This window comes from Chaetura pelagica, unplaced genomic scaffold (assembly GCF_000747805.2).
Source record: "Chaetura pelagica isolate M959 unplaced genomic scaffold, ChaPel_1.0 scaffold66, whole genome shotgun sequence".
Classification (NCBI taxonomy): domain Eukaryota; kingdom Metazoa; phylum Chordata; class Aves; order Apodiformes; family Apodidae; genus Chaetura; species Chaetura pelagica.
In genome coordinates, this window is record NW_009953811.1 from 434,817 (window position 1) to 446,759 (window position 11,943).

Genomic DNA, 11,943 nt, shown 5'->3' on the forward strand with positions numbered 1-11,943 from the left:
TCCTGCTACATAATAGTTCATATATACTTGAGTACTAAACATTATTGACCTTAAACCAGATCTAATTTTTTTTTTTTTTTTCTTTCCTAGAGTATGCACAAAATTCCAGGTCTTAATTATACTGGTCAATGAAGAAGATAATCTGAATTATCCAGGAAGATGACATTTAAAAACTCTGCTCAGTATCTTCTAGTATCATTACCATCACAGAGGGGGATTTAGGATTTAGAAATTCCCCTTCTAGCATATTATTGTTTCAACCTGACTCTCACTGATTCTAAAAGAGCTGATCATGAAAAGTGACTCTATTTCAAAGATGTTTAAAATTACTCACTAGGTGAAGTAGCTCTTCTTCAGACTTATATCAGACAAGGTTCAGGTCCAGTAATCACACATCCCAGCATCCTCACCTTTACTCCATTTTTGGAGGCAGGATCCCCCTGTTTGCTTTCCAGTGTTGAAGATCTTCATTGTTAATTGGTATTTGTACTAAATGTGCCAGTTAGTATTAAAACAAACTTCCTTCACAATCACATATTTCTAAAGACACAGATCACAGAATTCTACCAAAGCTTTTCTTTTGGCTTTGCCAGATTTTTGATGGAATTATTAGCACTCTGGTTTCCAGCCATTATATCTACAAGGAGTCAAAAGAAGAAACAGCCTGAAAGACCCACACAGCTTCCATGTTAGTGGAAATGCATTTTAGAGCTATGTCAATAAAAGTGATTAAGGATCATTTGGCAAGCAAAAAAAAAGTGATTAAGGACCATTTGGCAAGCAAACTATCTTTCCAGGTAATTACTGAAGCATCGTGTCAAAGGGTGATATTTTGGTAGCAAGATGAAATACATGTGCTTTCAGGTTTTCTTTTTTCTCTATTTGTTTGTTTGTCTTCTCGGTCAAATTTCTATGGATCTCATGGGAAAAGCAGACTTTGAGGAAAGGTTAAAAAAAAAAGTGTTTTTTAATATTTTATGCCACACAATTTGATGGCTTAAAGCTATTCAGTCCCAGTTCATACATGAGTGGCACAAGCTGTTGGCCAGCCAACAGTTAATCACAGTCAGGCTCCCTGGTTTATTTATTTCTGCTTTAATGACATTTATAATAGCAACTCAGGAACAGGATGATTTATAACTATGTAAAGCAATGTTGTTTGTGATGTGCATACAAGAATATAGAAGATTATCTTGTTCTTTTTTCTGCTGTTTCCATCTCTGGCCACAGTCTTTATTCTTATTCAAATTCTTTCTGCTTCTTTTTAGGAAAACCAGCTGGACTATACTGGCAAGTACCTCAGGAAGGCAGAACTAATTGCTCCAATTATTACTGGAGAGCCAGGTGGGCAAATCAGAGTTCTGGGCCAATCAGTGACAGATAAAAGAAACATTTCCCAGAGTTTAGAAAGGAAGCTGATAATTCTTAGGTTTACAATACTGCTGTTGTTTTTCTTGAATCACTTCTTCAAATTAATGTGGTATTTAGGTATTAGCAGTATGGCTATTCCTAGCTTGAGGGGGCATCTATAAAATAAAATAGACAGCTTTACAAAAAAAAATGAAAGACAGGATAAGGACTATTATAAGTGTATAAACCTGGTTCATCCTTTAAGGATCCCTTGTGACAGAAAGCATATCTGATCTTTTCAATTTTTAAATTAAAATTTTCATTCCCCAAAATAAAGGAGGTGCAGTATAAGGGGATCAACATGAGACAGGCTATCTGCAAGAGCTTTCATTACTTACTTTCATTCCCTTGTGTCCCTTTTTTCCACTGCAGCTACTCATGAAAAATCACCCTTGCTGGTATTTTCAGCTTTAAACCTTGTTGGCATTGATTAATCTTATGCCGTCAAGAGTACTAGATGACAGACCTTTGGCAGAACCTGACAGCAGAAAGCAAGGTTGTGATTTTATATTAAAGACAGTTTAAGGAATGCCAGGTTGAATTTTAGCCTTTTTAATTTATAGAGATAGTAGAGAAGTCTAGCAGTACCTTATTCTTTCATTTTAGGTCTCTTCCTGGGCAACTATCACATTTTACTCAGTAATATTTTATTTCACAAAATGACCCGATCTACATGTAAATCAGAATGGCAATAAGACTATAAAAGCAGATATTACAGCTGCTAAAAATGTGTTTTAGAATAGAGATCACCAGGCTTATATTGCTTTAGGAGAGACACTGAGAGTGTGCAGCAGTATCTTTTTTTACCAAATACTGGACATTAACTCAAAACTGAAAAATGCAGTTCAACCACTGTTCAAGTCAGTGGTGGTAACATTTCTGTTTAGCTGGATTTATCTTTAAATCCATGGATCAATATCCATTCCAATCAATTCAAGAGTCACACACTTAGTACAAGATTGTATTGATTCAAGAAAAATACTTGAAAGTCCAGGCTGTTCCTTCAGGTTGTCTAACATTTTAGTATATATTAGGCTTAAAGGTTCAATATTCCTGAGACATTTGAATTATTGAGAAAGCAGCAAACAGCAGAGATAGTATTTGACATGTGTGCAAGACCAAAATAGATGGTGCTCCCTCTGGTTTGAGACGCCAGGCTAAAAAGGCCTTGAAAAGAACTGGATTGAGCCTAGGTACAGAAACATGGAACTATTCCAAAAGAACATAAATTTACTGTGAAAGCTACTGGTTCAGTCATTTACTGCTGATTTATATGTTGCTAGTGTGTTATGAGTCAGGCATTATGTTATAGGAAGTAGGAATTTTATCTCTGAAAGATAAAGTCCAGTTTAACTAAATTTAAGAAAAACAAATATATGTTAGTTTATGATTTGTAGGTTAATTGGAAACTACTCTTGCTAGTAACCTTGGGTATGTGGATTCACAATTAATTTGTCTATTCATTCACTTCCTGACATAAACAAGCAAGCGAGCAGCTTTATGATATGCTACTTTCAATTTTCCTTGGAAATAACAGTTCTAAGGCTCTTACTGCCCACTACTATGCATGTGACATTCTGTATTGCTTCAATAGTTGAAGGTCAGCACCACAGAGTCACTGGCTGTATCTGTTCAAGACAATACACTGGGCGAAGAGGGAAGTGTGTCTGAAGCTCCTAGTCAAAGGTAAAGAAGAAACCACTGTCAAGAGACAGAAGTATTTCTACTTCTATAACTGCAAAATACCTTTGCCAAAAAGGGGAAATGTTCCTCAAATACCACTTTAACAGTACAAGACTATTTTTGTGTTGAACCCATGAATAGACATCTCAGTCATATCATAGCATCACAGAATTATTTGAGTTGAAGGGGACTTTTAAATACCATCTAGTCCAACCCCCCTACCATGGACAGAGACATCTTTCCCTAGACCAGGATGCCCAAAGCTCCATCCAACCTGACTGTGCGATCTTCCAGGGATGAGGCATCTCCAGTTTCTCTGGAAAGCCTGTTCTAGTGCCTCATGACCTGCATCATTAAATATTTCCTCCTTATGTCCAATGTAAACCTACCCACTTTCCATTTAAAACTATTGCCACTTATCCTGTCACTACAGGTCCTGATAAAGAGTCTTTCTCCATCTCTCTTATAAGCTCCCCTTTATATATTGGAAGGCCACTATAATGTCTCCCTGAAGTCTTCTCCACTTCAGTATGAAGAACGCCAGATGTCCTAGCCTGTCTTCATAGGAGAGGTGCTTCAGCACCAGCAAATAAACTAAGTGCTGATACACTTTGTAGCATTAGTCTAAAGTGCTGGTATATGAGTCCCTACAGAAAGTGAGGATGTAGTCCCAAAATGCAGGGCTGCTAGGTTCCCAATCTCAGTGCTTTAATTCAAAGACTCTAGTGCTCATGCAAGGGCAATGAAATTCACCTTAATTTTAATCCATCAAGAAATTAATTTCTTACTGTGACCTCCCTCATGAATATTAAGCATCATATTTTAATCTGATCTCACAGTTCTCTTTTTGTGTGTGTGTGTGTGAAATGATACAGATAACAGCAAGAAAAGTTTCTCATCTGCAGTAAGAGCCTTATTTTCAGCCTGGCCAACCGAGACATCAAAGTACAGATTTGTGCACAGGCAAAAGCATTTGCAAATCTCAGCAACTGTATCATGTTAAGTCCTTAATAATTTCCTTCATCTATCTTTTTTCTCCTCTTCTTTATAACTTTCTGCTTGAAGGTCCTAAATTAAGACAATTTCTCTCTGAACCTCCTCATAAAGACTAATACTATAATTCTCATATTTCAACAATTGCAGTTAAAAAAAAAACCCAAATGTTACATTTTTAAAGTGTGGTGATGCAGCAACTTTATTTAAGCAATACCTCAGGCCTTAATCTTTTCTCAGTCACACCATAGTGAGCTTTAATTACTTCAAATCATGTAGTGATACTTAGTTGGGCCTGTGTTTGCTTCATGCCTTGTTTTACCCAAGACAGCTAATCCCCATATTACTCCTGGGCATTCCTTCAAGAGAAAGCTTGATATAGTTTGCAAGATAATTTGCTCCAGGGTCTCTCCCATGCAGACATGATGCATGAAACTTTCACCAGGACTATTCAGAAAGGTATAAAGGAAGATCTACAAGCCAAATGATTGTAACTTACATACTCAGGTCATGTACCTCTCCTCCAAAATGTTAGTAGAACCACCTCCTAGCCTGTTTTAAGGTTTTTGTGGTATTTCAACCATTTTCCTCATAAATAAAGATCATCCTGTCTTAATTAGCAAAATATAAAGTTACTTGATGAAACTGAGTGTCTTAGTGTATAATCCAAGTTCATGAAGCAAAAAGCTCAATAATGAAGGAAAAAAAAACAAACAAAGGATGTTTTTTAGCTTAGACTACTCTGACTGGATGAAATAATCATAGTATTGTAAAATTTGCCTGTTAAAGCATTATTTTATCACAGACCTTGTTTTATGTTTGGTTTGTTTGTTTGTTTGAAAATCTGTAACTCAGGCAAATATATGGCATGCAAAAAAAGGAAAGCCATGGAAGAGTTCATTAAAAGAGCACGTATCACTAGTATATCATCTTGCAGAAGTTCAGTATGTATGTGTGAATCAACAGATTGTGAAATAGAACATAACTATTCCTTCTGGAATATATAGGGAGAGAGTTTCTTACTTAAAGAACTTCATTTTACTGCACTCAACGGATGATTCTCAAAGGACCACAGGAAATGTCAGCAAAGGTCTCTGAGCCATGGTGGAACTGTGCAGAGAAGTTTCTGGTATTCAGAACATGAATGGAATAGGAGTGTTTATTTAAAAAGTAAAAAAAAAAATCCACACTTTTGGGAGTTGTGGGTGGGGAGCCACTCTGTTCCTGTACAAAGTTTAGAATTCTCTGACTGGAAATCTTGACAACAATGGGATCAAGGACCAACAGTCACAGAAGTGCTGTGACTACTCATTCACTTCAAAAAATACTGAATGAGTGAAGCCCAGCCATGCTTATTGACATGTACATCTTTCCTAAAAGAGTCTTTGAGATGAACCTCTATGTCTGTAATCCAGAGGAATGGCATTTTGCATGGATGTAACATCTTCAAAATAAGTAAGTAAATAGTAAAATAGTAAATTATTTAAATTAAAATGCTATTTACAAATATAATTTATATATCTCTCTTCTACTAAAAATAATGGCAGTTTGGTATTACCTGGAAAATTCACACATTTTAATTATATAAATATAGAAAAATAATTTTCCCAATTTATTTCTTAATTGGATAAATCATTGGTAGGTGGAAAATACCATCTGGGATCTATTGGCCAAGCAGTTTCACAGGGCAGATAGACCAATCATGACCTACAACTGAATCAAGATATTAATCATGTGCTTTTAATTGTTAGTTTCAAGCCTTACATGGAATGCAATTGGGTTTTTTGTCTGTCATGTCTGTAGTATTCCATAGCATGTCATAAGAAATCATTGAACAAATGCTATTGCACTTTCTGAAGTAAATAGAGAAAGCAGTTTGCATAACTCAATGATGATCACAATAGGCATCATAAGATTTACTGAAGCTTAAGAAGATGAAGTATTTCATTGGCTCAGGGCAGATTGTCCAGTGTAAGATAGCATGCAACAGTGCATATCATAAAAATAACTGTAACACAGTGTCCAATAACAAAGCTCTGAATTGCTTTATATTATTAAGTAGTATGAAAATACAGAATATGACAGATGATAGCTTCAGAGAAACAAATATTATCATAGTAATGCTCACAGTTATTTATATTGACCATTTGGTCGTGTCAGTGAAGTAAATATTACTGATTTCCAGTAGTTACTTATAACTTAACTGATACATCTTAAATAGCACAAAAACTATTCCCAATGGAACATTAGCACATTTTTCAAGTGGGTAAACAAATACAAAAGGAGCATATTTTTCCCTGGTGATTCCACTTATGTACATGCCTAAATTTTTGTATCATGCCCTGTGAGTTCAATGTGCTGCATCCATTGATTCAGCTGCCTAGAAATCAGTTTTCATTGTCATCCATGAGTCCTACCTTGCTTTGCCTCCAGCTACTGGTCTTAAAGATCTTGCTTCTATAAGCCCCTTGCCATATTTGCCTGTGTGAATGACTTGGATGACTAAAACATTTCAAGTAGCAGTAGGTCTGCATGTTTAAGCAATTTAATTTATTCTGCACTTTTAAAGGGAGTAATCCACAGGCTATTTTTCACCAAAGTTATCCATTAAGCATGAATGAAAATATAAAAATAATAATAGGATTAAAAGTTGTTAAGTATAATGCTAAATCCTTATTTGCAAATGACAATTATAGGAGATTTCTAGAAATTAATGAAAAATGAGAATGAGTATTTGCTTCCACTTAATTGCAGAGCTCATTTGGTCCACAACACTGGTAAGTGAACTATAGAAAGATATCATTTGATCTTTAAGATTTAGAGATTTTAATTCACTTCTGCTCATCTATGAAAAGAATACCACAATAATTCTATAATACTGAAGTAATACTCAGTTAAAAATAGAATTTTGAGTTCTTCTAAATTCTGAACTAGTTCCCTGAAAAATAATTATATTTACATGCTAAAACTGAAATGCTTTTGCATTCCTTTTCAGCTTTTAGTTTAATTTATCATTTGAGATTGACCTGTCCCATCTTAGCCAGCAAGAAACTGGACACTAAAAACTAGGCTGGCTAGCCAGTTTCTCTCAATGGGGAGAAACAACATTTCATAGAAAACTACTTGTTTTGTCAGACTGAGTTGTAACTCAAGAGTTCTCAAGTCAGGAAAGGTGAATTTCATCATAAGTAAAAATTAGGGAATTGCAGCTCTTATTTGCAGATTTTTAAGACAAACAGAAACATGACTTTGACTGAAGAAGTAATTTTAGTGATTAAATGCTACATACACATATTTTAGAATGTTTCAAAATGTGGAGTTTTTTTGTTGAGTTGGGTTGGGTTTTGTGGGGTTTTTTTAATGGTGCAAACATAAAATTTAATTTTTTGTATTTGTATGTACTGAAATTTATGATCCAAAACATTACCTAGGAGGCAATTTCTGACAAACAAAATTATGAAAAGCTTTTTTTTTGCAATTATAATTCTGCATAAAACACATCATGACAAAGTAAAAATGGAAAACTCCCGATTTCCCGTTTTCATCCCACTATGTCTCATTTAAAAAAAATAGTTTGTTTTTCATATACTTAAAATACAAGTGAACAAATTGAAGTTTGTTAAGCAGCTGAATTTGGATTTCTGTATGGCAAGTACTATGTACTGGAAGATGTAATAGAATGCATATACACAGTTAAGGATTCTTGCTTTGGCAAAGAGTTTTACAGTTCTACCTTCAAATTCTAATTTGATTTTTTCAAATCTGTGGAATATTAGACCACTTTTACCTCAAATATAGAAAAAGTAATTATTTCCCCATGTACAGAGATTTCATAAACCTGAAAGATGTTGATTTTTTTAAGGCTGAATTTAACATGAAGTTACCTTCAACTCTATGCATGAATTTCAATTTATGAACTGATTAAAACCCAAACTGCATTGAAATGCATTAAAATGATTAAAATATTATTATAATAATAAAAATTTAAGGTAATCATTATGAAGTTTTATATTTGAGGTCAACATACACTTGCAAGAAAATACCTTCTATGCAAAGGGAAATGGAATTTTCCTAACATATCCTTCAATACAAACCACTCCATTTTCATGCAGTTGTCCATAATTACATATGGAAGAGATGGATAATCACATTTCTTATGAAATTTTGACAGCCATTCTGTCAGGCTCTTTCCAGCTCCAATATTAAGATGACTCCTTCTTTAGCAGCACCACATTCACACCAAAAAAGTTCACTCAGGATTTCTCAGTAAGGTAAGAGTTTCATTATAGGCTAAGTGCAGCAGTGAAGCTTGATGTTCAGCTAATACTTTTATTTAAACGTAATGTTTTATGTACAAATCAAAATTAATAATTGCTTTATGAAGTAAATATTCTGAAATGTTACAAAAATAGAGCCTGACAGCCAGTGGATATTTTTGTTTTGATTTAATAAGTATTGAGTCAGCTCCATACTTCATATTTTTTATTCCAATACTATGAAAAGCAATGAACATTGAAAGACAGCTATTATTCATTGCAATGCAACTACTTAATTAAATACACAGGTAAGACACTGTTCTCATTCAAACTGAAGACTCATTACATTGGTGCTATGTGTAAATGGCACTTAGAGTAAATGAAACTCAGGATCTTAATCTATAATACAAAGAGAGTATAGGCTAATCTTTCATAGGATAGCAAGAAAAAACCACAACAAATGTGTTTGTCCTATAAATATGAGATACCACTGTAGTGTTGTTTGTGTTTCTTTTTACCTTCTGCATCGGTTAATCCTACTCCCGACTGCTTTACTGGTTCTTGTCCATTCTGGCTCATCTTCCCTCTGTTAAAATACATGGTGGTAATTGTCAAAAAGATCATAAAGAGATGAGATCTAAGAAAATGATGCACCCAAGCCTGTGAGACTTGGTTCTGTACAAAAAGACAAACATGATCTGTATTTCTAAACAAAACAAACTACAAAAAACAAATCAATAAACTCAGTGTGTATATCTATATATATTTAATATAAACAAAATTAAGGGTACTATAATTTTTTTCTATTGCTATTTGGACAGATAACAATAATTTATTATTATTATTTTTTTTCTCTTTTGGAAGCAACTGCAATTACATCTTGCTAAGCCTGTACATTCTTCTAAAATGGGGCCATCAGGTGCTGTCTGCTATGTGCCCCCATCAGCCTGGGGCTCTGCAAACAGCCTGCATAGCCTCTCTTCTCAGTTAATCCTGTTATGGTGAACAGCAAAATATATAATAATGAGTCAGAAAATTGATATTTGGTCTACAATACTGTTACTTCAAAGGTAAGGCATGTTTGTGGTCATTATCTTCTGTCAATCATTGCTTTTACACTAGAGTTCGGGTTTAGCATGAGAAGCAATTAGGTTCTTAGACTTACATTAATGTTAAAGTAAGGTGAGTGGAGTTCCCTTTCTGCACTGGGTGTAGAAAGAACCTGGATCACAATCTAGGTGTCTACTTTTCGGCAATGAAAATTAGGTAAAATATAAGCTATCTCTAAATACACTTGTTGCAAGCTCTAAGGCATGATTACAATCACATTCAAAAAATGTCTGCTATGAGATGCTTGTGCTTCTGTTTAATTTTCTCCCTTAAGACTGAAATGCTGTGATAGAGAATATAAGGCATTAACTCCAGTTCAGTGCTTTTCTCTCCTGCCAATGAGCCAGCTTCACGTTTCACAGCCACAACAGAAGCTGTCCAAGTTCATAATGAACTGAAAAGTTAGTACAGAATGTCAGTTTTTAAAGTTTCAGTTTTAACTGAAAGTTATTCTTTTCTTCTTCTCTGAGGTAATGCTTCGTAAAACATTTTACAAATATGATACAATATTTTTTTGTCCCTGAGGTTAGATTCCTTACACATTGTTCAGTTGCTTTTCACCTTTGCATTCAGAATTAATATAAATTTACTGCCATTCCATTAGTCTTTATGATTACAGAATACAAAGGTAAAGAGAATCTGGTCTTTATCAAAGATCATAAAATGAGTAACTTTCAGGGGTATTGCAACTGGATGATAAGAGAATTTTTAAAAATATCTCTCTGATAGAAAGACTTCACAAATTTTATTCAGCTGTGCCTAACTGTATATAAAGATTAATTTCCCTTGCTAGTTATAACAATATTGAATTTTGGCAAGTATTCTAATTAGTTTCCTCATCAAACAAGTCCCATGGTGACACTATTTAATTCCTTTATTTTGCTTCATGACTAAATGTTCCTATGGTTAAAAGCCTGTGGACTAAAGAGTTTAAAAGTCAGCTTAGCCAATGCTTTTTCTGTTGATAGATCAGAAACTTAATCTAAACAAGGATCTTACAAAACAAAAAAATAAAATTAAAATAATGCTTTTATATCCCAGGACACTTAAAAGTATTTAGCCTTCTTAACTCTTCAAATACAAATTGTGAAGCTGTGGTCTTGTGATATGCTGAATTAATGTATGAGATCAGAGTCCCTGAAGTCATTATCAAGCCAGTCTGAATGGAAATGTTGACAAGAATTTCAATCATACATATATTCAGATATATAAGAATATTAATCCAGAATTCAAAATGGAAACAGTTGTCTGTTTTAAAACTTTCTGCCCAGGAATTATCCCAAAGGTCTCTTGTTGTAAACAGGAATTTTGTTGTTAATTTTCATTGCATTGCTATGTAAAGCCCTATTGACTAACATGAAGAACGCATTTTTTGTCTATATAAATGTCCTGTGTAACTTTTAAACTGTCTAATATCAGCATATAAACAATGTATTTTAATATGCCATAAGTAAAAATAATAATAATCTAGCCTTTAAAAGAAAATAAGAGGGATAAGAGGGCTGGATATATTTTACTTAATTAAATTCATGGGAACAAATTGCTATAAAAGAAAAGCTGAAGCCATGGAAGCAGCTGAAGCCTGCTTTTCAGTAGAATTGGGGCTGATTTCAGGCTTAATAGACTGGTGAATCTGTCAGCCAAATAAGAAGTAACTGTAGACAACACACAGTAAGTGTTTGGACTCAAATTTAGCATATGTGAACTGAAAACTTCTAGTAAGAGCTTCATCTTATGTTTCTGTGGAAAAAGATTTTATGCATCTATGGTTTCCTCAGTAGAAATTACAGCAAAATAATTTTTGATATTTTCAAAACCAGTGAAAGATCATCTTTTTTTTTTTGCCACTGGGAAGTACAATTCATTTTAACCTTGAACAATACAAGTGAAAAGTTCAATGAAGATGAAGCAGTTAGCACCCCACAACCTTAGCTCCAGTTGTCATCCTAGATTCTGAAGGTAAGACTGAAATACTAGATTTGCATCTATTTTCCTTTTAGCTACCAGTAAGCTGTAGGAAAATATATTTGGGCTTTATTTTAGAAAACAATGAATACTTCAAAACATCAGTCCTAGACAATGAAATCTTTTCCTCATTCAAGCTTTTTACAGAAGATTATGTCAAGCCCTTGTGACTAACAATTCAGGACTTTAAGGGAAAAACATAAACATGTATCCCAGAGGAAATTCTGGAACTTGACACTGAATGAGAATATTGCTGACACTGAATGAGAAACAACCATCAGCTAATATTTTGAGAAAAATCAATCTATAAAATTTTCAGGCCAGAAACATTAAGTTGATCCAGAGAAATTACTTTACCCTATAAAGTAATATAAATGAAGTTGCTAAATGAAGGTGCATGCTGCCAAAGTTGAAGAGAAAAAAGTCCTGTCAGAACTAACAGGGGCTCTGTCCTGAAAAGCTCTTCAGAACTTGGGAAAAGTTTGGTTATATCCAGAATCTGAATTTCAGTTGCACTAGTAACACT

General features: G+C 34.1%; 1 protein-coding gene across 1 annotated transcript in view; it reads right to left on the reverse strand.

The window, feature by feature from the left end:
* PCLO (piccolo presynaptic cytomatrix protein) overlaps nt 1-11,943 on the reverse strand; it is a 333,240-nt gene that overhangs the window by 31,621 nt on the left and 289,676 nt on the right. Inside the window, exon 23 of the mRNA XM_010001252.1 lies at nt 8,861-8,928. Within this exon, the coding sequence (XP_009999554.1) occupies nt 8,861-8,928 (68 nt within the window). The remainder of the gene's footprint in view (nt 1-8,860; nt 8,929-11,943) is intronic.